Below are 26332 nucleotides of genomic sequence, written 5' to 3'. Positions count from 1 at the left end.
ACACAATTTGTTTCAGTGGTACGTAAACACAAATGGCAACTTACCATTCAAGTCAGTGTACAGGAGTAATAGACATAGTGTGGTGCAGTAGTCATACTTGTCACAAGTAGTCAGTATGGACAAGAAAGTCACTCACGTAAATCATGCTTTAGACTGGAAAAAAAAGATTAAATTAAATGTCATTTTAACAGCCATGAATCATGTTCTAGAGAAATGGCTCAATAATTAGCAGTTGTGAAAGAACACAGAATTAAAGCACAAGTTCAGCAGGAAGACTGGAATAACACAAACAACCATTATTATTGTTAAGTTACCATCTTGATGAAATGAGAGTGAATTGTAGTTATGCAATGATTTGGAAAGTTAAGTCACGAAGGCACATGAATCGGTCATTCAGAGTTGTACTTTGGTAAGCAACCAAATATTTGTATAGTTACTTCGTGACCATAGCCCCAAGTGACAGCAAATTGTATAGTTTCTTGTTCAGTTCTTCCTTCCTATTACATCTGTATCATTTGAAAAAACTGATTTATAGTTTTAATGTAGTCAATACAAAGTGTTGCTAACCATCCCTTTCTGTGGTACTAGATGTCATTAACATAAAGATTATACAATAATATGAACTTGACGTTGTAATCTTCATCTCTATCTTAATAGTATAGTGGATATATATATATATAGATACATATTTTTTATAGGAGTAAATGGAGATTCAAGTAGACGTGGATCATCACCTCATCGTAGCTCCAGTCATTACAGGCACAGTTCACGGAGTGCAGGAGGAAGCGGATCGCATGGGAATGTTTAGCAAGTGCCCAACATTTGAATCAGTGAGTGAGATTCTCCAAACAGGTATGTGCTCAGTTTCATTGAGATTACTGCTGAGGAAAATCAAATGCTACTTACCAATTTGCCTTTCAGAAAAATCAGCTATGAGGTAAGTGAGACATGTTGGCCTTCCTTAACCCCACTACCAGATTTGTCTGTCACAGGAGGCCCTGTTACAAATGGAAAAATTCCCTATTCCAGCTTTGTTTGGTTATATGTTCTTATCCTCATTGTATTAGAAAAATAATTGTGTTAGTGGTATAAAAATATTTATGCAGTGGTCTCGCAGCATGTTAGTAAATGTAAAGAAATTTTAATATGAAGTCATTCATGAATTTATTCTAATTGGAACTTTTTTCATCCACACATTTTAATAACTTTATTATTGGAACTTTGTATGTGGCTGCTTGATCTGTGTCTGATTAATAGGTGTTTGTAATTTCATGCTGTATGTAGGCGGTAGTAACACAAACTTAAATTTTTTGTGTTTCAGTAACAAGGAATGCCTGTAATTTTCCAATATATTCTTGATACTTCTGAATAGTTTAACATATTGTACCCCATAGGGGGGGGGGGGGGGGGGGGAACTGTTTCATCCATCAAAGTCGGTGCGAAAGTTCCTTAACAAACCAACGTGTGTAGCTCGTATGTTGAAAGGCATTCAATTTTGAGAATAAGTGTATGAACCCTGATCCATTCTTAGACTTCTTGATATATCTGTGTTGCTGTCTTTGTTTCTTCAAGGCACAGTTTTTCAAATATTGTATATTTCGTTTTGCTAACCAGTACCTAAACAATGCAATAATTTCCTCTTCAACAGATTTGTGTTAGAATAAAAACACTTTGAACACGCTACAGTGAAACCTCTATATAACGTTTTTCAAGGGACCACAAATTCTGAGTACTGTATAGAGGAAAACACTATAAAGAGGAAGGCTTCCAAATAATAATTATAGGGCATTACTGGAGATAGGGATACCACTAATCAGCTTTGAAAAATTGTGCCATAGAAGACATTTTAAATTTTCACAATACCGTAATATGATATTCATTGCAAATGATCAATGTATCAAATGATTAGTTTTTTGTAATTAAACCATGAGGCCCGGTAGGTGGATGGGTGAAAATAAATGGATCAGTTTGTACTGTGAAAAGTTATAACAGATTCTTAAGATATGAAATCATTGTCCAAAGCTGACAGGTGGTATCCCGTTCTTCAGTTGACCCAATTATAGAATATGAATCAAATTTTGTTTATGATATACTGCACATATTACATAAAAACACAATAAGTGGTACAGATTAAAAAAGAATTAGTCACAAAAAAATTACTTTAATAATTAAATTATGAAATGGAACTTAAATTTGCACAGAACTCTAGAAACCTATCCAATCTGAAAATCACATACCTATGATTTTTTTAAATATTCAAGCAAGCATATTTGTTTTCTATTTCTCCTTGACTGTATGGCAATCATTTATTGCTTGTTCTGTCCTCAAGTCTATGGGCCATCATATATCTCCTGAATGTTTCAAAGACTTCAGCTGCCTTAGTGTATGAGGGCACAGGGTCGTCTTCCTTGTCACTGTCACTTCCACTACCACTATTATTCTCCAAACTTCTCTCTGCAGTCAGCTCCTCAATACTTTGTACTCCTGTGGTTTCCACGTTGTCATCCACAGCCACAAAGTCCTCAAAAGTGACAGAATCACTGCCTATTAATTCCTGAAACTCTTGCAAATCACTTGCAACATCTTCCGCAGGAGCTGCCATCTCATTTTCATAGAATCCGCTTTTGTGAAACAGTTTTTAATAGTTTCAGCACTGACTTCCCTCCACAAGTACATAATTAAATTTATTGCCTGTAAAATATTCAGCTTCAGTTGTGAGCTCTGCTGGCTTCCTGGTTTTCTTTGATCCATCAAATTCAAGGCCTTTTTGTACAAGGGCTATCCTATATTTAACCTTAAGGGCGTGTATTATTTCCAAGTCCAAAGGTTGCAGTTGGGTGACAGGAAAATTACTTTCGCATTTCTCAGAAAGGATAAGTCTGGTGGACGTGCTGCACATCTATCCACAAACAGCAGCACTTTTCTTGCAGCACTCCCCATTTTGGCGTCAAATTCTCTGAGAAAACATAAAAATATCTCACTCGTCATCCATGGTTTGGCATTGTTTGTATATTTGCACGGAAACATGGAAATGCTTTTGAAGCACCTTGGAGTTTTTTGGCGTTCCGATAACCAAAGGTTTCAGTTTTTCACTGCATCGGTGTTTGTACACAACAAAACGGTAAGACATTTCTTGCTCTTCTTACCGCCTTGGCAGTTTTCCCCATGAAAAGTAAATGTCTTTATCAGTTTGTAGCCATGTATCAGATTAGGGAGAGTCTGCATACACTGAGTTACAGTTGGTTCGTCCACACTTTCACTTTCTCCACATTCCGCTTTGTATACAACACCATGATGCTGTCAAAATTTATCAATCCATCCATTGGACGCCTTAAAATTTTCCATTCCTAACTGCAGTGATATTTGAAGCACCTTCTCCTTCAGATTAGTTCAGTTTATAGGAATGTTTGCAATGCGTGCTTTCTGAAACCAAGTTAATAAAACTTCCTCCATTTCGTCATAAGTCGATGGTTTCACATGCATGCATTTCCAATTTCCACAATTCTCAAACCCTTCCATTATCGACGATCTGTTTTTCATAGTAGTGTTGAGGGGGCCAGTTCAAATTGCTTCGCTAGCTCCACGTGACTCTCACCAGAAGATGCCTCCACTTTTTTAATAACAGAAAACTTCTCTTGCAGAGAAATGTTCTTCCACTTTTCACTCATATCCACCGATGAGAGCTTTTTTTTAAAAAAAAAAAGTTATATCGAAGACACACCCTCACTAGACACACAAACTGTTTGCTGATCAGCTCACACAACATGCTATGAATACAAAGCATCGACTGAAATGGCACCAAAAAGCAAGAAGAATGTGTGTCACATGTCACGTGACCGGATTCTGCCACTGACATATGAAACACGCTGAGCGCAGGCTTTCGGAGCTGGTGCAAATTGTGAATCCACAGATTGGAAAACTGTGTGTTTACATCCAGTCACTTAAACATTATAAAGAGATGAATAATTGACCAGGGTTCCAAAAATATGAGTGAGTGTTACATGGAGGAAATTGTAATATAGAGTAAACTCAGTAAAGAGGAAAATTTAACATTGTTTATATGGGCTTTTAGTCAGGACCGAAAAAAACGGACGTAATACAGAGGAAAACATTATATGGAAGAATGTTATAAAGAGGTTTCACTGTATAATTAAATGCAGCTGATTCCATAATACTGTGACAATCTTAGTTTCTTTGTGTATAAAACACACAATTTTCAATTACATGGAAGAGATTGAATTTATTGGATAATTTTATCCAAATTTGCTGAATAAAAAAGCCTTTTAAATAATTCCACTGTTAGAACTTTCAAAATTACTAGATGATGTTTGATTAATTTTGAGGATGGTAGTTACACAAATGGTACCTATGGGACATGTTTGTTGATGAAATTTCATGAAATGAATTCCTCTCTCTGCTCTAAATATTTTACCCCTTCCTAGTCCAAACACCATTATTCGCTGTCCATGCATCTTGTTGCCTGGGAAATCTTTGTAAACAGTCTAGTGCCACCGTGTGTGTGTGTGTGTGTGTGTGTGTGTGTGTGTGTGTAGAGTAAATTAGTGGCTATCGATTATCATTACATTACATTAATACTTGTTCCATAGATCATGAATAATACACACAGACACGCGGTGTTCAAAAAGTCTCTCCGCAATGCCATATGATTGCCATATGATTGTTCACTTGCCTGGGTTTTTCAATGAAACAATAAATGCACGATACCACAGTGATATTCTGTACCTGTTCGTAGGAGAACTTGTGTTAAGTGAAATACTGAACGGTTATTTTCAACAAGATGGTGCAACCGCGCATACAGCTCGCGTTTCAATGTCACTGCTTGCTGATGTTTTTGGTGATCGTATAATTTCACAGGGACTTTGGCCTCCACGATCACCTGATCTAACACCACCTGACTTTTTCTTCTAAAGCAACTGTCTATAAAAACCGTCCAAAATCCAGCAATGAATTGAAAACTGCAATATTCACTTTCACTGCTTCTGTTACAGAAGAAATGTTACAGCTTGTGTTTGGAAACATGATTACGTGAATTGAATTGTGTGTTCAAGAACAGGGGTGACACTTTCAACATTTAATTTGAAAATTTGTAAGTAAAAATGAATATTCAATAAATTAATAACTTGTATTTCTCAAAATTTCGTATTCATTATCTATGGAACAAGTATTAATGTAATGTAATTATCTATCAGTGTGCTGCTTTCTTGTACCATTCGAGTAGGAAAATCAACAACTGACATGAAATTGAAAGAACCGAGTAGTACTTCAAAGTCAGTCTTTCTATCAGACTCTTTCAGAAAATCTACATTGAAATCCCACAAACAATAATCTGTTTCCCTCTGTCTGACAGACAGCACAACAAAGAAGCCATGTTTTTCAAAATTACCTGAAAACTTCCCAGTGGAGACCTATACACAGCTACAGTTAAAAAAGTACCGTTATTTAGTCTAAGCTACCACACACATGCTTGTATACGTTGTTGAATGCAAAAATTTTTAGTTCATAAATTTTTCACTCTGTGATAAATTTTAACAGGTATAGCAACTCCTCCTCTCTCCATAGTGTCTCCCTTTTCCATATTTGTGACTATATGATGTTCAGACTGGCATACTAGATTTATTCCACCGCCAATTTCTAAATTTTCTAAACAAACAAGAAGCTCATCTACTTTATCAATCAGTGGAGGTGCTAGCACTTTGGTCACATAATTTTTTTTTTTTTTTATTTTTTTATTTTTTTTTAAGGTGTGCATTATATGTTACCTGACTTGTAAATGTGCTCTTGAAATTGGTCATTGTGGCAGAGCAAAAGTAGTGTGCCTCCTTATATCTCTTAACAGAAGATATATTAAGAAACTTGTTCTCTTCCTTACTTTGTTAATAGGGAGGTTTTCCGAATTTACCTAACGATCACAGCGCAAGGTGTATTGTACCACATGGAATCCATTCCAATACATAATCATGTAAGAGGATAGACGAGTACAGTTACATAAAATGATGTTAACATGGTCGAACCAATATTGTGACGACCTGCAACTAAGTACTTTCATGTGATGTGCACCTGCTACTTTGTAGTCTGATGCAGACATACGGCAGTTAAGAGTATGAAGTCACTGAGTGAGACTGTCATATGGAAAGAAAAAAAAAAGATCTGTATTTATGAATGCCAGGCTAAGATACATGTACTAACTGTAAGGACTGTGCAGAAATCATATGTGCTTTGGACATATTTTTGCTATAGGAAAATACCTTTAATGTATCAACAGCAAAAAATGACTTTTCATGCTGGAGTAGTGGCTGCTCAAAGCTCCTTCTCCGTCAGGTGACATCAGCTTCCTGTTTTGTTATTTTGTTATTGTTATTCTCACATTTGGCTGCAAATTTCTGTAACAATACAGTCAGCAAGTATAATAGCAATGTAGCATAACATGATCATCAATTACAAATTATAAGACAAATGATTTAGACAGTATGGAATCCTGTTAGGGGAAAGCCATGTACGGGAACAATCTGGGCATTGGAGGGAAAAAAATCTGACCAAATATGCAAAGTAAACTGCAGAAATGCTGTTTGTTGCTTTCTAAAACTTGCAGCAATGGAAGCCATGTACTAGCAATGAAAACCAAAGAAACATACATCCTGTCCAGATTTGTGAATGACTGAGTAAATAAAAAATTTTAAGCATTATTTCCCTGAACAAGCTAATATTTGAACAAAACAGTGTGGCTGATACTTGTTATATTATTATTATGTAGTGGGTACCTTGCTGTTATACCAAAACAAACAAATTGCATGTATTCATAGTAGAAGGTATCATGAAACCAACTAAAGTTCTTCTAAAACTAATTAGTCAAGGCACACACAATAAAGTAAGGTGCACATGTTAAGATGTAAATAATGTGACTCAAGCTCACTGGCTAAGTGACAGAGTGCAAATCGGAAGGCCCTAGTTTCGATTCCCACTCAGTCTGAGGATATTATTCTGCACTTACAGCTACTTTCATCTCTGGCAATGAGTTGTATATGTGGAAGAATGTGAATTTGTACCTTGCTTTGGATCCACACTACCCAGAAACCTGTCAAAAGCATAAGACTTTTCCATATCCTTTACCCTGTCACATTGAGTTACAAAATAACCCTTTCCTTAATTTGGAACTAGTTAATGCTCTTGACTCACCACTTGATGTGGCCCCAGCCCAGATTGAATTCATAGTTAGATGATCCATCATGCTCTGCCAACAGATTGAAAGGATATTAGCACAGTGAATATGCTGGGGTCTCAAATCACAGGGCCTTGTAGCCCCCTACCATCTGATTAGGCTGGAAACAGCAATCCGGCAGCCTTTTTCTAAGTGTCAGTATCTCATTGCAGCACTTTTTGACCTACGTAAGGCCTGTGATGCCACTCGGTGCCATCATTTTACTTCTATAACTCGGGATTTCAAGTCTCCTTGCCAATTTTTATTCACCAGTTTTTATACCACCAGTTATTTCGTGTTAAGAGTTGGCACACTCAGCTCCCCTTGGGTCCAAGAGACTGGTGTGCTGCAAATGTCTTGAGTGTTACTCCTCCTTCTCACCATCAGTGGTCTAGTGACTGCCTTGGTACCAGTGGTCAATCTCAAGCTGCATTTCGACGACTTTTTCATTTGGTATAATCTCTAGCCTCGGCTGAACACCTGCTCCCAGCCGCCATCTAAGGGCCTCCCTTAGGACCCTTCCTCATTGCTTCCAGTTCTCTCTGACGGAAAAGTGAGTGTATCTGTCCTTGTCATCGTATTTTATAAGTTCCCCTCACCCAGCGTTCTGGGTGACTTTTCCAAACTCTCCCCATTTCCTAAACCTCCCCAGTCCCCCCCCCCCCCCTGTCCCTCCTTATTCTTCCCCCTTTCCACCCCAATTCTTTTTCTTTCCACTTCAGCCCTTCTGCCAGGAGGAGGAGCCACTGGCTCCAAAAGATTGCACAGTCCCTTAACCTTCATATCTGTGTTCTCCTGCTGCTGCTGCTTGGTGAGTAGATTATTTAGCTATTCAGTTACATTATATTTTCAAAAATTGATTAGTTTCGTTGATATATTAGCCCATGGAAAAGTGAATCAATCAATGCAGATGGTTGGAGACACCTCCCGCTGCATGTTAGATCTGGGGGTCTCTTGTCCCTACCTCCTTTACCAGCTGCCTTGGTTATTGACCTTTCACTCTGTTGTTCATGCTTCTAGATGCAGTTACCCTATTTCTCGTCTATACCCTAGTTTCCGTTTTAGGGGTAGCTCTCTGATGAATAATGAAATGGTTGCTGTTCCCATCTTTAACTTTGACTATAACAAATTGGGAGTGGGATGCATGTGCGAGTGATGGCCACCATCACTTGCGGAGCCATTTGGGACACTCACCTGAACCTACCCATCTACTGACCTGTTATTTCTCTCCCCATATTTTCTTATTGTTGGTCCAATTGATGTCTTTCATTTTTAGCCTACTAAGTTTTACTATCATGAACCTCCCTGCTACAAAGCATTATTTACTCTGTAACTGTCCTCACCCTTAGTCTGGTTGGTGCGGATCAGCTGAGAGTGCTGTTTCTCTCACCATAGATGATCCATGAGTGAGTTCTATTCTGCTCTCTGACCCACACACTGGCCCGACCTATATACTTTTACCTCTTTTTAAATTATGTCTCCGATCTGGCAACAGTATCACTTTCAGTGCCTTGATTTTACCATTTCTTACCCACTTTCATAAGTTGATCAACTTTCTGGCTAATATTACTTATACTAGAGAATCTGTGTCTTGATCAAGGGACTTATGAGCTTGCTATTTAGTCCTGTAATCCCCAACCAACCTACTATAGTCGATAGGTTAAAGTAACCTCCAACTAATATAGCATGATCAGGGTACTTCCACGCTGCTGAGGCAAGGCTTTCTGTGAATGATTCTGCAACTGTTAAGGTGAAATAGGGTGGGTGATGAAAACCTCTAATGATTAACTTAAATTCACCTAGGCCAGTTATTCACATCTAGATAATTTTGCATTCAGACACTATTTGGACTTCAATAGATATAGTATTTTTGTTAATCACAATGAACACTTCCACTCCTGTGGCATTTAACCAGTCTTCTCTCATTAAATATTGCAAAGCTTCCTACTGCAAGTTTCATCCAGCTCACTGTTCTGAGTGTAATTTGAGTATGACCCCTTTCCTGGAGGGCAACAAATTCAGGGACGCTTGAACAAATTACTGTTAAAGTTTTGACATTTGAAGTTTATTTAATTTCCGCACAATTCATTTTACTATCTCCACATCGACTGGTGAGTGTTCATCAGAGGCCCTCAAACTATTGCCTGACCTTAGCGTCTGCTTCCCCGTATAGTGTATTCCCGACTATCAAGGAGAATCCTACAATTGTCAGTCTCATAACACATGTCTGAAATCTGCAGCCAGGACCATCACAGAAGCAACTTAACCTCTCATTGAGACCTTCCACTCACTCCAAAGCAAAAGACCTGATCAATTCTGGGTACAGTGGTGCAAGTTGTAAGGTCTGCTTGCACCTGACAAAAAAAGACCAGCAGTTTTTACCACCTGTATGTTCTTAGGTTGCTCTCAGAACCCAAGCAACAGGCATCATTGGTGCCAATGTGAGCCACACACTGACGGCTGCACCCCTGATAGCTGCAGGCAGGGCTATCGCAACACCTTGGACGAGCCCCATGGCAGATGTACTGAGTGCATGGTGGACTTCTGTCCAATCATAGACACTATTTCCTTAAGGGTCCATGACAGACTTAATGTTAGAGATCCTTATAACTAGCAGACACCTTCATCAGTGTGCCTGCTCAGATGCTGTTGAAAGAGAAGCCATTTGTCCTCTCATAGGATGAATGTTTGAGGCCAGTCTCCACATTGTCTGTGCCTCAACCATCATGAATGCTACTCACCTTGAGGCGAACACTAGAAGGTGCTCTAGCTGTAGAGTATGTGGCAAACAACCAACACCTGAGGTATTCTGTGTGATACTCTGTTTCCTTGACACCTCTACACCACAAGCTTCAGAGTGCTGACCATGGCCAACAGCATCTTCAGTTCTTCGCGAACACGATCTACCTAAGGGGCTGTATCTTTTTTTTTTTGGTCGTGTATGCAATGTCAGCTGAAGTAAATCTAATGAGACTGTTTTTTATCTTTTTATTGGTGGATGCAGTGTTTGTTGCCACTGTGAGGAAGTAGTTGTTGAATTATATCACTGATTTTCCTACTTTTCCAGAGCAAGTAAGGAGGCTTCCTTTGTTTGAAAGTGCAGTCATACGTACCAAACCCTTTGTAATACTTTAAACACCAGTGAAATGTAAGAAAGAGGCAACCCATGATAAATGTGGCAAAGCAGTCCACATATTGCCCCCAAAGGCTCGGAGAAATTGCTCCAGCAATCACACAGCATGGAGTTGTGCCTGTCCTGTTTTTCCAGAATAAAAGAAAGTGGAAATGTGAAGTGAATGCACTGTTGTGAAGTGAAAATGACACTGAACTGAAGGTGTCTACAGAAAAGTGCTAGCCCCTAATTTAGTAAGAATTAGTCTAATTGAGCAATCTGTTGTGTTTTTCAAAGCACCTCATGCTGGAAACAAGTTTTTCCATGTGTACTACTAGAAAGAGCTGTCTACTATATAATTTGTTTTGTTTTATTGTTATGTTCTTGTCTTTGAATTTAACCGAGCATATATACACAATAACTCAAAATACACTCGTATGGGTTAACAGTTTGACGACCTTTTCAGTGTTTGTCTCTAAAAGCTGATACATTGTCAATGATGAAAATAAATTCCAAATATGACTCTACAACCATAGTTACATTATTTTTTCACAGTTTCTGTGTAGGTCAATCACAAATTTATTGCAGTGACAAATTTTTACAGTCAGCATTGTTAGGTGCTGCTAGAAAATTAAGCTTAAAACGCAGTTCCCTATCAAACCACTAATATCTATGGTATAAAAGATTCTATTATTTTGACATGAAACTGTATTTTTAAGCTTTGTTTTAAAACTGTATCTAATGATGGCTAATTATTGAAACTGTACAGCATGCCTGTTTTAATATTTGTGTGTTCAGATTCAAATTTGTTGGTATCTTGAAGTTCTGAACTACTGCATCTGTAAATAAATTTTCTTCTTGGACCATGTTGGCACAGGTTGCTGGGCCTTGTTTCCACTATCATTGTACTTGTGCTGTAATCGAATAAACTTCACTAGCTTTTTGACACACTGTGAAATAATACAACATGCTTCCTCTTTTAACAAATGCATATATTGCCTCTCATCGTGCAGTCACTTATTGTGTGTCAACATCTAACAATAGGGAAACATCTCGTCTGTACAGTTCGAGATTATACATTCAACTAATAACATTTTTGACAGATCTCTAAACATCTTCTCTTATGTTATGTTGTGGCATCATTCATCATTGTCACAGCATTCGGGGTTTGTCTGCAATGCACTGCACTACTCCAAACCAGTATGCTGACCCAGATATTACCAAACCCCATGCAGGTACCACAACTCATTGTAATGTTGTGATCGCCATTCCACTTTGAAGACATGTGGCGTCCGTCCATATAAGTGTTACATGCAAAACGGATGACAGAAATCCGCAAATAGCTTTCCATCCTAAACTACATTGTTTTAGTTATTGTGACCATCGTTGGTTGGTAGGTAGATGTAGGGTTATATGTCACTGCCAGAGTGATATGTCACACCAAATATTCCCCGCTTAGATGAATGATGTCACTTTAAATAGACAAATATGCTGCAGTACCTATATTTAAACTCTTGGCCTTTCCATTACTACATTATCTTTGAATCTTACTCCTGTTTGTACAGTATTGCTTTGATTATTCATTCCAAAGTGGAATCAAAGAAATATTAGGTCCTATTATGATGATAATACAGGGTGGCGCAGGGGAACGGGAAATTTTGAACGTTACAGTTGGCAGCACTGTAGCGCCGGCAGATGTTCGAAACTTTGCACAATGGATGTGAACGCATTGCCATTTAGTAATCATGGAGAATTGGACTGGTGCGGAACTTGCAGTAGCCGTGAGAGCGTTTTACAAAAATGGTGATAGTGCGACTGCCGCGCAGAGAACATTTCGACAGCAGTACCGGCTTGGACGTCATGGACGTGTCCCATCTGCGCATGCGATTACAATGTGGGTGTGTAATTCTGAAGAAACAGGATCTGCCTTGAAAAAGAAACCTCCAGGTGGCATTCCAACGGTAAGTACCCCAGAGAACATTGCAGCTGCTAGAGCTGCAATCGAGAGAAGTCCTCGCCGCTCCGTTCGACAGCATGCATCTTCGCTAGGGATTAAGCAACGAAGCGTACAAAGAATACTGTAGGAATTAGACTTCCATCCCTATAAGTTGCAGATTGTGCAACACTTACATGAACGAGACCCAGCGTCACTTATGGAGTTTAGTAGCCAGATATTGGCTAAAATAAACGAGGACGCGAATTTCCTTGGTAATTTGTGGATATCAGACGAAGTCCATTTCCACATGAACGGATTCGTAAACAAACAGAATTTTCGTTATTGGGCACAGGACAATCCTTGTGAGTTTCACCAGCGACCTCTACATAGTGCCAAGGTCACAATATGGTGTGCTGTATCATGTCATGGTGTTATCGGCCCCTATTTTTTTGAACGTGGGGATGGTAGTGCAGTGACAGTAACTCGATATGCTTCAAACATTCTTTACACCGAGACTGTACGAGCTTAATCTTAACGTCGAAAATATGTGGTTTCAGCAGGACGGAGCCACATCACACACTGCTCGACAATCAATGGCAGCAGTTCGTCAATCAATGGAAGACACATTATTTCATGTAACGGTGACATTGCATGGCCTGCGAGATCCCCTGATCTTAGTGTGTGCGACTTCTTCCTGTGGGGATATCTTAAAGGCAAGGTGTACCCTACACGTCCTGCAACAATCCATGAACTGAAGGAGAACATTGAAAACGAAATCACTGCCATTCCCCAAGATTTGCTACACCGCGCATTCCAGAGTTTTCATAACAGGCTGTTAGTGTGAACGCCGAATGGGAGCACATCTTTCCGATGTCATCTTTAAAAAGTAAAGAGACACTTTTGGACATTTTGATCGTAAAGACATACTGAATAATGGCATACTGAATACATTCACTTTCATTAATGAATTACTAGTTTTATGAATTTATTCATGGAAATGACATTATTTCGAAATTTCCTGTTTCCCTGCGCCACCCTGTATTACATTACTTCGACTGGAAGCTACTTAAGTTGTGCTACATCCTGCTGCATGGTGTCTTCAATTTGCACCATCCCCTTTTGGGTTCCCCCAGAACATGCCAGACAGGTGCCCTCTTGGCTAACCTTCTCGATCAACTAAGCCTCATTTGTCTTAACACGGGAGCACCCACATACCTTTCAGATTCCATGCACATCTATTCCCATTTGGACCTTTCCTTCTGCACTGCCCATCTTGCCTATCATCTCGAGTGCTCCATACTCTCTGGCATGTACTCAAGAGACCGTATCTCGTGTGCTATCAGTTTGCTGACTCCTACACCCATGTGCACAACCAAATGGCAGCTTTCTAAGGCTACCTGGAGGCTTTACTCCTCCCTGGCGACCTTCGACGAACAACATTTCCCCAGTTGTGATGACCATGTAGAATATCTTACAAATGTTATCCTTACTATTACAAAACATTCAATTCCTTGCACATCATCTATACTGTGCCGTGTCTCAGTCTCTTGATGGACTGAGGCTTGCCACGACGCAATAGGCATGTGGAGACATGTTCTCCACGTTTTTGACCACCATGCTATGATGGCACACTGCATTCGTTATAAACAGTTGCGTGCACTGTGTTGTGGTGTTCTTCAGGATCACAAAAAAGCTAGCTGGTTTTGATTTACTAGTTCTTTTAATTGTTCCACTCCCTGTTCTATCGTGAACCAAGTGGAGGCGGCTCAGGCAGTACTCTTCTCTTCTCAGAATCGCGAGTGCTACAATGCCACTTTTACTATGAGGGAGCTAAATTATGGTCTTACTATATCCCGATCCTCCACACCAGGGCCTGATGATGTTAACATTCAGATGTTGCAGAACGTTTCTCTTGCGGGCAAGTACTTACTCCTTCATACATACAATCGCATCTGGGCAGAGGTAAAGTTTCCCAGACGCTAGCGTGAAGCCACTGTCATACCCGTGCCTAAGCCTGGTAAGGACAGAAACCTTTCTTCTAGTTACAGTCCCATTTCTCTCACTAGCTGTGTTTGCAGAGTGATGGAACATACAATTTATGCCTAGCTGGTGTGGTGGTTTGAGTCTCGCAGTTTACTAACCACTGCACAGTGCAGATTTTGAGGGTAGCATTCTGAAGTTGACCATCTCGTCACTTTGTCAACACGTGTCATGAATGGCTTTCTGCGGAAATATCAGACTGTGGCCATATTTTTTGATTTGGAAAAAGCATTAAGACACCTGCTGGAGGACTGGTATCCTCCGTACTCTGTATGTGGAGGTTCTGCCTTGTTGGACACCTTTATACTGGAAAACGGTGTGCCTGGTTCCGTCCTTGCCATCACCATTAACCCTATTATGGCTCGTCTCCCGGCGGGCATCTTCAGCTCCCTTTTCATTGATGATTTTGCCACCTATTGCAGTTTTCCAGACATGTCTCCTTAAGCAGCATCTTGAGGGTTGTCTCGATCATCTTTACTCGTGGCGCATCAACAGTGGCTTTTGCTTTTCCACTGATAAAACCATTTGTGTGAAATTCTGATGGTGCAGTTGGTTTCTTCCACTGTCTTTACATCTTGGGCATGTTGCTCTTCCATTCACTGAAACTACGAATTTCCTGGGGGCTCATTCTTGATAGGAAACTTTCCTTGTTTTTTGGCATGTCTTACCTGGCCGTCCACTGTATGCGGTCCGTTAATGTCCTACATGTCATCCGCAGTACTCCCTGGGGAGTTGATCAGATCACTCTCCTTCATTTGCATTGGTCCCTTGTCCATTCAAAACCAGACTGTGTGTGTTTTGTTTATGCATCTACAGGTATGCAGAAGTTGCCGAACTACCGCTGTCATGCAGCCATGATTTTCTCCTCAGCAGATACACATGCCGTTTGTCTACCATGCCTGGCCACCCATCCTGTGCCGCCTCCTTCGTTGACTCCTTTGATCGCCAGTATGGGGTGCATCCCTCTTCTCTGTTACCTCCAGAGTTTGCTTTCGGCTATTGCTCCGACAGCTCAACTTCACACCACCTGCCACTTTGCCAATGGGTGTGAACCCTTCACTGCCTTGGCTTCTTGGACAGCATTTGCTTCCTAAGGACATTACTCCAGACTCGGCCTATCACCATAAGTTTCTCAACCTTCGCACGGAACATCGCTTTAGTACCTCTGTGTACACTGATGGCTCTTGGATTTACCATGGTGTTGAGTGTGCTTCCGTCCTTGGCACCAACAATTTTCAGTATAGCTTCCAGAAAACTGCTCAGTATTTACAGCGGAGCTCTTCGCTCTTTTTTCATCCCACAAAATACATCCGCCGACACAGGCTTTTCAATTGTCATCTGCTCTGACTTACTTAGTGCCCTTCAGAACCTGTTTGTTCTTTACACCATCCATCCCTTACTGTAGTGGGTTCAGGAATGCTTTCACTTGCTCGCTCTTGATGGAGCCATTGCGATGTGGGTCGCTGTTAACCTCCATCTGATGGGGAAACGAGGCTGCCATCCTCCTACCTCGGCCTGCTAGTTTTCCATTCCCTCCAGTGATCTCTGTATTACCGTCTGTCAGCACGTGGTGTCACTTTGGCATACCAACTGGTCGTCCCTTCATGGGAACATGCTCTGGAGAATTAAACCTTTCTCAGTGCCTTGGACGACCTCCTCTTGGTCCTCTCTCTGTGAGATCATTATTTTAGCTAGGTTGCATATTGGGCAATGTCTTTTTAACCATCACCATTTGTTAACTGATGATCCCCCCACCTCTTTGTGCTCATTGCCCTCAGTTTTTGACAGTTCACCATTTCCTTAGGGAATGCCCTTTTTTTAACCACTTATGTTCTCATTTATGTTTGCCATCTGAATTATTGGCCATTTTAGTGAATGACACGCTGGCTGTCGACCGCATTTTACTTTTTATCCATCGTAGCAATAGGGCAAATGACATTTAATCTTTAGTTCAGGACCTCAATTGTCTCTGTGGCATATTTTATGGACTTTTCTCCAAGTCCCTTTATTTTAGCTGTCTTTCCTTCCATCGATTGGGCTTAATGTGTAGTTGTTTTTAACTCCTTTTTCATTTTCGTGTTCGACAGTTCTGACATGGGCGGTTATGACCCTAGTTGTTTTGCACCCAGTACATATTTTTAGATACACCACCTGACCTTAGTTTGCTTAATGTAGGCACAAGGGCACCTGCATCCTATTTTAAATATCCCTTCTCATTTCTTTTTGAGTTTCCACAAATATTTGACCCATTCCACACCCATGACAAGTGATGCTCAACACAGCGAAGTTTCTTTTCCACATCGGTCGATCCTTATTCAATACAATTTTCCGTAGCTCTCATATGCTCCATTCTTGGGGAATCTGACTTTACTGGGCATCAATGCTGCATAGTACTGCCATTAGAGAACTCTGTGTCAAACTGTAGCAGTTCTGTTGAGAGAAAGGTTGTAATTATTACAGTCAAATACATTGGTGAAAATGGTTAGTTTGTCATGCACAGTCATTTCTGAGGAAGAGATTGTAGAGCTTTTGGAGGAATGTCTTAGTGAAAACAAAAGTGACAATGATTTTGATGATAACAGTGATTCATTTTTCAAGAACTTGAGTGAAATAATGATGGTAACAGTCCCCCCTGAAGTGTTTCAAAAAATATCACACAGTGCAAGTTTTTGTGTTGTAATGCTTATGTGTTAAATATATTTGAATGAAAGTACACTTTTTATTTTAATGTATATCCTATTTGCCAGTCAATGAACACATTTTTCACTTAAAAAGATTTGTGCAATTCTCTGAGGCATGCTAGCCACCCAGGTGACAGCAATTTAAATAAGAATGCTTGGAGAGATGCCCTGTCTGCATTACATATTACAAAGGGTTAAAGTCATCATTTGACCTAACATAAATTTTTAAACATAAATATACAGCTAAACATCAGTTTTTTTCCACTGTAAATAATTTCCTTGAATGCTAATACTAAGTTATTAGCACAGTTCTATGTAGACATTAGACATAACAAAAATTGACATCCCACTGGTGTAAAAGATTCAAAGTACCACTTCCAAAAAGTCGACAGAATTGTATTCTGTATTCGTTTCAACCACTGTAATTGTAATTGTGCTCTAAAATTAAACAATCTTTCCCTGAGCAATCAATTGCAGATGTCATCTGATGAAAGTGTTGTCAACAGAAAATGTAATATTTTGCTGGAAATTTTGCAACAATAAATCTTTATTTCATACCTCAAAGATTGCAAGTGTGGAACCCGACATGTCTGCCTCACTTAAATCTATATTCTGTTTCGAATTATCAAAATTGACACTTGTCTCTGAAGTTTCAATTCAACAAAACGTTTAGTTAATAGATTTACAACTAAATCAAACTGTATAGATATATAAAAATGTAACTCCTCTGGTATATTTTAAATGGTGGAGTCTAGTTTAGTTTTTCTATTATTTGTTTCTAATTTTTCCATGTGAGACTCTGTGATGCTCTTCTGACTTTTGAACTTGCTTATCTGTTTTCTTCTTTAAATCACCACTAGCAGTCTCTAGTCTGTCATTAAATTCAGTGATTGTACCTTTGACTCATGAAGAGTCTTTCCAATCTAACCTCTAGAGTGTCAGTATTTGAGTTAGTAGTCTCCCATCTAACACCTCAAGTGTTCAAGCCTGTATTGAATTATTTAGATCTGTTTTGATTCAGCTTTATTTGCATCTAGCTTGGTATTTGAGTGAGTATTATGAGCTTTCACATCTCCCAGCATCTTAAATACCTCTTCCCTCATACGGGTCAGTACAGGCATACAGTGAAACCGATGAGTCTGCAACTAATCTTCTCCTGCTTAAACTCTCACATTGGAGAGATTACTCCAGTAAAAAAAATATCTTTTGAACACTACGACACTTTAATTACCCCAATAAAAAAGGAAGAGGAGGAGGAGAAGAAGAAGAAGAAGAAGAAGAAGAAGAAGAAGAAGAAGAACAATAGAAGTCAGTTTGGCTTCAACACAGCTCACCTGAGTGATTTATGTGGCTCGCAGCATCGTGACAATGACGTGGCACCATATCACTGTACTCCGTGAAGTGGACTACTGTTGGTAGGTGCACTGCTGGTGATGATACTACCTACCTACTACTGTGATGTAGTCTTTGGAACTTATGAAACATAGTCTTTTATAATATCAACCAACGATCTCCCAACTGGTGGGCTTTAATTCTTCTATGATTTAATAGTTTTTGATATTTAGTTATTATTTATTGACAAATTATTTCTTCTCAAATGTATTTATTTCCTTGGATGTTATTACTTGCTGTTGATTTTGTTACTAATGACAACAGCAATATAACCATTGATAGGTTTTTAATTAAATTTTACTTTCACATTATAGTCAGTTTAGTCTGAATATTTTTTAAAATTTTTATTGATTTCCAGCACCGAATTATTCTGGGTCCTGTCACCAGGGCGCCAGAAGTAATGTTCCCCTTCTGATATTTGTGCGCTCATATTCGGATTTGTTATCTTGAAGATCTGAATTGTTGCGTCTGCAAATAAATTTTCTTCTTGGACCGTGTCAATGCAGCCACTGCACCTGGACCTCGTTTTCACTGCAGTTGTATCTATGCCTTTATTAGGTAAACTTCACCAACTTTCAACCCTCTATGAAGGAATATAAAGTACTTCTTCTTTTTTAAAAAAGTTCTTATATTGCCTCTCAGTGTACAATCACTTATTGTGTTTTAATATTTAGCAAGAGGGAAAAATCGATCATATGTGCAGCTCAAAATTGAACAGTTGACTGATGACACTTCTGATATTTCTCTAGAGATCTTCTGTTCTGCCTTGATGTCATTTAGCATTGTCATGGCACATGCATTTTCTCAGTGGTGCAATGTGGTGCTCCAAACTACGCCAACCCATGTAGGTTACATAAACCACACCCATGTACGGCAATGTGTGGTAAAATTACAGTTGTTGTCACACTTTGAAGACAAACAGTATTCATATGTGTAAATGTTACAACTAAACTATTACATGGTTTGAACTACTGCAACCATCCTGTGTTATTCGTCATTTAGGCAGATATAAAGTTACACATCAATGTGCCAGAGTGATATGCTTTACACAGCGTGTAGTTGCAGTTAATTTATGTACAAACTAGATGAAAATTATTCAAAATAATGGTGTGTGTGTGTGTGTGTGTGTGTGTGTGTGTGTGTGTGTGTGTGTGCGCGCGTGTGTGTGCGCACACTACATTTCTCAAATATCCCCTTGGTGTTAGTTCCTCAAACTTCACTGAGAAAGGAGGTGAACAATGCAGAAAAACCTCATTACTAAGATGGCTCTCCTTTCAGCTGTGGCATAGTAAGAAGTTCATAACAAAAATAATCAATTATTGACAATATAATGTAAATGGGTAGATAAAATATCTACTCACCAAGTGACGGCAGGAGCACTCACAGAAAAAAGGTTTAACTTTTACGAGATTTCGGAGCCAGTGGCTCCTTCTTCTGGCAAAAAGTTGAAGGGCAAGGAAGAGGGGTGAAGGAAATTGGACTGGAGAGGTTTAGAGAATGGGGTACAGTCCAAAAAAATCACCCAGAACCCTGGGTCAGCAGATACTTACTGGGTGGGATGAGAAGGAAAGAGACATTCCTTTTTCTTTACCCCTCTTCCTTCCCCTTTCAACTCTTCTGCCAGAAGGAGGAGCCACTGGCTTCGAAAGCTTATAAAAGTTAAACCTGTGTGTGTGTGTGTGTGTGTGTGTGTGTGTGTGTGTGTGTGTATGTGTGTGTATGTGTGTGTGCGCGCGCGCGCATGTGTGCGTGCGCGTGGGTGCTGCCTCTAGGTGAGTAGATAATAAACAGTTTGCAACAATGAGGGAATTTGAGTACCTTGTTCCAGGAAAACAATGCATTCTACTAACACTTCTACAGAGGTGTCAAAATTATTAGACTCAAGGTTGTTTTTTCTTCAAATGAACACATTTTACAGTTTAAAAGAATTTGTTCACCAAATGAGAATACCTTAGTACTTTATATGCAATGCATGCCTTTATTCCTAATGAGCAGTTCGACATATCGTGGCTTTGTGTATGTGAGCCTTTAGCATGAATTTTTGATGTCTTCATCATGATGTCATATATAGATCAGTTTCTTGATGAGTTGCAGCCTTGAATTGCTGATGCTCCTCAACTTCTGGTTAACAATTGCCCCCCAATTCTCTATAGCATTTATGTAGGGGACTATTTCCAGCTATGACAAAGTTTTTACATCATTTTCAACTAAGAGCTGTGCAGCTGAATTAGCTTTATGGCAAGGTGCACCATTGTGCATAAACACAAAGTTACCGTTGGGAAATAATTCCTTCACCTGGGATAAAAGCCTCTTTTCCTAAATTTTACTATACCGAGTCTGATTCACAGTTCCTTCCACAATGTAGAGGCAGCCAGTACCCTTTGCTGACATGACACCCCACCCCACAACAGACTTAGGATGTTCCACAGTTTGCACTATACAAAACTCAGAAATACAAAACTTAGAAAACTCTTCCTCAACCATGCTTCAGATGTACTGTCTACTTTCTTCATGTATGGAGAATATAGACTAGTCAGGAAAGCAGACCTGAAAGGGGGGGAGGGGCAGTTTAATCATAAAAGGGCCATGATTTCAGATGTTATATGCTCATATGAACAGAAGGAAAAAAAGAATTTCTCCATATCTGTTTTCAATATTTTGTTGAAAACAAACATTCAACTTTCAAAATAAATTTTCACGTATAGGTTCTCAATTGGTTTAAATAAAGTTTATTTGCCTAGCTCAAGTCCTCTTCAAACTGATTTCTAGCTTCATGAATCCATTTAAATCTCTTTGCTCTCATTGCTAGAATGCTTTCTGCAGCTTGTAGAGGTACAAACATTGACTCTAAAGTTCTCCAGAACCGTGTTGAAATCTTGACTGGTAGCTGATCTGTTGTTTTTTCGCCATCTGAACAAGTTTACATTGAGTTCTAGGGGACAGTAGGCTCTTGCGTCCACAGTTCTCCTGATGTGCAGGACTGAAATTAATGCCATCTTTCACTGCCTGGCAAATGTAGAGTACAGATTTTTGTGAAATTTGTAACCTGCTTGCTATTTCTCACTGGGAGTACTGTTTTTCTTCAAGTAACTGTTTGATAGTAGTAACTTTTCTTGGTTACAGATTGCTTTTTGGACCCAAGTCCAACAAATACCTGACAAATGAAAGAATTATCGATAATAAAGACAATATTTATATTTTATGGCTAAAATTCAAGCAGAGATACTCATAAATTATTGTTTAATTATACATTAAATATAAACACACCTGAAGTATGTCCCAGCAAAATTAAACTGTCTCCAAAACAGCTGCAAACAAGCAATCTCTGCCTCAACAATAACAGTTGACTGATAGGGAGTGCTGCCAACATTGTTATTGGCACAGTACTGCCATATAGATATAATTGAGTGAAAATGCCAAAATCAGATGGTTGAATAATTCTAGAGCGAAATACACTCCTGGAAATGGAAAAAAGAACACATTGACACCGGTGTGTCAGACCCACCATACTTGCTCCGGACACTGCGAGAGGGCTGTACAAGCAATGATCACACGCACGGCACAGCGGACACACCAGGAACCGCGGTGTTGGCCGTCGAATGGCGCTAGCAGCGCAGCATTTGTGCACCGCCGCCGTCAGTGCCAGCCAGTTTGCCGTGGCATACGGAGCTCCATCGCAGTCTTTAACACTGGTAGCATGCCGCGACAGCGTGGACGTGAACCGTATGTGCAGTTGACGGACTTTGAGCGAGGGCGTATAGTGGGCATGCGGGAGGCCGGGTGGACGTACCGCCGAATTGCTCAACACGTGGGGCGTGAGGTCTCCACAGTACATCGATATTGTCGCCAGTGGTCGGCGGAAGGTGCACGTGCCCGTCGACCTGGGACCGGACCGCAGCGACGCACGGATGCACGCCAAGACCGTAGGATCCTACGCAGTGCCGTAGGGGACCGCACCGCCACTTCCCAGCAAATTAGGGACACTGTTGCTCCTGGGGTATCGGCGAGGACCATTCGCAACCGTCTCCATGAAGCTGGGCTATGGTCCCGCACACCGTTAGGCCGTCTTCCGCTCACGCCCCAACATCGTGCAGCCCGCCTCCAGTGGTGTCGCAACAGGCGTGAATGGAGGGACGAATGGAGACGTGTCGTCTTCAGCGATGAGAGTCGCTTCTGCCTTGGTGCCAATGATGGTCGTATGCGTGTTTGGCGCCGTGCAGGTGAGCGCCACAATCAGGACTGCATACGACCGAGGCACACAGGGCCAACACCCGGCATCATGGTGTGGGGAGCGATCTCCTACACTGGCCGTACACCACTGGTGATCGTCGAGGGGACACTGAATAGTGCACGGTACATCCAAACCGTCATCGAACCCATCGTTCTACCATTCCTAGACCGGCAAGGGAACTTGCTGTTCCAACAGGACAATGCACGTCCGCATGTATCCCGTGCCACCCAACGTCCTCTAGAAGGTGTAAGTCAACTACCCTGGCCAGCAAGATCTCCGGATCTGTCCCCCATTGAGCATGTTTGGGACTGGATGAAGCGTCGTCTCACGCGGTCTGCACGTCCAGCACGAACGCTGGTCCAACTGAGGCGCCAGGTGGAAATGGCATGACAAGCCGTTCCACAGGACTACATCCAGCATCTCTACGATCGTCTCCATGGGAGAATAGCAGCCTGCATTGCTGCGAAAGGTGGATATACAATGTACTAGTGCCCACATTGTGCATGCTCTGTTGGCTGTGTCTATGTGCCTATGGTTCTGTCAGTGTGATCATGTGATGTATCTGACCCCAGGAATATGTCAATAAAGTTTCCCCTTCCTGGGACAATAAATTCACGGTGTTCTTATTTCAATTTCCAGGAGTGTACATTAGAAAACATCAATCTTTTTATTTTGTGTCTAATAATTTTCACACCTCTGTATACTAAAAAACTGCGGTTTCATTAATTATACACCTTATTTCTGCCACAAGAAACAATAGACAATGTGGCTCTCGCAGATCCCATAGCACAATGCCCCCATTGTTTCCTCAGTTTAGAGGTAATAAAACAAACTGCCATGAAACTGAAAATTAACTTGTCCTTGTGCCAATATGCTGATAGCCTCTTGATGTTTAAGAAGATATTTATATTAAAGACTCTTTGTAACACTTTCTCTGCATATGGTCATTCTTTCCTGTTGATCTTCCAGTCTGTCCCCCAATTCTTACGGATACTGCTGAATTAAGTCAGTGGTTAGCTTCTTTCTCTTTAACCGCCTTCTCTGTTAATGTTATAACAGCAGTAAGACACTTCTAACGGTGCTTCTTCCGTGTGTGGAAGTCTTTTGACCAGTATTCTATTATGATATTTTGTTCTCTATACACATCAAGAATCTGAAAGCAAGAGCTCTTAAAACACTGAACTTGGTAGTGCCTTAATCACATCTCATGGGGAGCTGGCATCTGCTCACATCTTAAAAGGTTTTTTATCTGACTCTTTTTATTATCGATATGTGTACTAATCAATTAAGCCTGTGTATTTGGAAATTGCGAGTTATGTTTACTGAGATAGGATTAGGCTGGCTTCATATGCTTACATAACAAACCATGTATCCAGCTTCTATGGCCTTACTTTAAAGCCACCACTTTCTGTTCAACAGCTGCTTATGTTACATCAAATCATAGTCAGCTTTATAAGGTCCATCTATTTCACTGTTATTAGCATCCTATACTGATTCTCTCATACACACTAGAACTGGTCGTCATAGCTCATTTAGAAGGGGGAAAAAAGAAGAAAATTGGAATCACCTCCAACATCAAACATGATACCACTTGGTTTGAGCCAACTTAGTTTGTAGCTAGAGCATTTGTGAACTAGTTTGCCATTTGGATGTTTAAGAAGCCTAGAATCTTTATTGGCTTGCTGGTGTGCAGAATTAGTTGTATGCCATTGTACTTTTGTAAATAAGTTGTATAAAATATTTCAAATGCGAACCATAATTATGAAGCATTACAAGTAAATGAATCTGTGTAGTAGGAGCATTATACTGCTAATAGCTCATGGTTTGGATGATCATGTTCTCAAAAGGTTTTCAAGCTTTATGAATTGTGTGTTAAGCAGAGAAGCTAGTCGCGAAGGTTCAAACTCCCCTACCTGTTAACAGTAGTAGCAGTGTGTTGTATCATTTTATTGGATGCCCAGAACTATAGGAAATAGGTGAAATTAAGCTATGGCAGTCAGTGTGTCCTGAAGAAATGTTGTGGCACAACATGCCAGTGTGTCCTGAAGAAATGTTGTGGTACAACATGCCGTCATCTTGGTGACATGGGGGAAACAAGTTGTCAGAAGTGAGAAATACTAAGTTGTAGTTCATAAAATCTGCAAGCAAGTCATCACAAACATTGCTCCTGCCGTCTTAGATGACAAGGTGGGTTCGGTAACTAGTCTCTGAATAACGCATTGCCCTATTACTTAGGAGTTATTCAGTCTAGACTAACAATAAATATGAAATGCTTATGGTACATAAGTTAGTGTGTTGCCTTTTAAAAGGGGACCTTTATAAGTGATCAGTCATAATTTTTTTGTGTAGTCACTTTAATCCTTTTGTTCCATTTCAAGTGTACTTTTTTTTGTACAAGGCCTTTCCTAAGTGTTAAACTTATTGTATGCTTGTGTGTGTGAAAGAGCTACAGAAACTTCTTTTAAAAAAATCTTAAGCACTAATAAATGAATCCCCATTTCCTCCAAGTATTTTAGTGTGTTTGTTGGTATGTTAAACATAAAGTGGTTATATTTTTGCAGTTTCTGCCAAATATGAAACTTCCTGGCAGATTAAAACTGTGTGCCGGACCGAGACTCGAACTCGGGAACTTTGCCTTTCGCGGGCAAGTGCTCTACCGACTGAGCTACCCAAGCACGACTCACGCCCCGTCCTCACAGCTTTACTTCTGCCAGTACCTCGTCTCCTACCTTCCAAACTTAACAGAAGCTCTCCTGCGAACCTTGCAGAACTAGCACTCCTGAAAGAAAGGATATTGTGGAGACATGGCTTAGCCACAGCCTGGGGGATGTTTCCAGAATGAGATTTTCACTCTGCAGCGGAGTGTGCGCTGAACCCACCGATTCCATAGTCGTGCTTGGGTAGCTCAGTCGGTAGAGCACTTGCCCGCGAAAGGCAAAGATCCCGAGTTCGAGTCTCGGTCCGGCACACAGTTTTAATCCACCAGGAAGTTTCATATCAGCGCACACTCCGCCGTAGAGTGAAAATCTCATTCTGCCAAATATGTTTTTGCAGTCAGAAATCTAGCTTTTACTTACAACTGAAGTGGAAATAACATTAGAATTCAGCCTCTTAATATCTAACATAAGGACTTAATCTCTGTACTTATGCAGGAGGTTTACTAGCTACAGATGAAAATGAAAACTGCAGTATTATAATGAAAATTGCAGTATTGTAACTATATCTTCCTGCTGAATGGAATTTACTTAGTTTGTACAGCAAATAATTTATTTTTGCTTAGGCCATTGGCCATATCACATAAAAACATATAAAACCTTAGACATCATCAATCTAACTTGTTGCTCCCAAGCAGATAACCTGACATATCGTACAAAATTGTACACTACTTGCCATTAAAATTGCTACATCAAGAAGAAATGCAGATGATAAACGGGTACTCATTGGACAAATATATTATACTAGAACTGGCACATGATTACATTTTCACGCAATTTGGGTGCATAGATCCTGAGAAATCAGTACCCAGAACAACCACCTCTGGCTGTAATAACGGCCTTGATACGCCTGGGCATTGAGTCAAACAGAGGTTGGATGGCGTGTACAGCTACAGCTTCCCATGCAGCTTCAACACAATATCACAGTTCATAAAGAGTAGTGACTGACGTATTGTGACGAGCCAGTTGCTCGGCCACCATTGACCAGACGTTTTCAATTGGTGAGAGAT

General features: G+C 40.2%; 1 protein-coding gene across 2 annotated transcripts in view; it reads left to right on the top strand.

Annotated features, from left to right (window-relative positions):
• LOC126458406 (luc7-like protein 3) overlaps window positions 1–26332 on the top strand; it is a 144102-nt gene that overhangs the window by 97074 nt on the left and 20696 nt on the right. For both annotated transcript variants that reach the window (XR_007585631.1, XM_050095421.1), the window contains exon 8: window positions 699–852. Coding sequence is in view for 1 of the 2 variants with exons in the window: in XM_050095421.1 (XP_049951378.1) it covers window positions 699–808 (110 nt within the window). In the remaining variant the exon portion in view is untranslated. The remainder of the gene's footprint in view (window positions 1–698; window positions 853–26332) is intronic.

The sequence above is a fragment of the Schistocerca serialis genome, chromosome 2 (genome assembly GCF_023864345.2).
Source record: "Schistocerca serialis cubense isolate TAMUIC-IGC-003099 chromosome 2, iqSchSeri2.2, whole genome shotgun sequence".
In the NCBI taxonomy this organism is placed as follows: domain Eukaryota; kingdom Metazoa; phylum Arthropoda; class Insecta; order Orthoptera; family Acrididae; genus Schistocerca; species Schistocerca serialis.
Note: the sequence above shows the minus strand (reverse complement) of the source record. Positions and strands in the feature narration are given on the sequence as shown.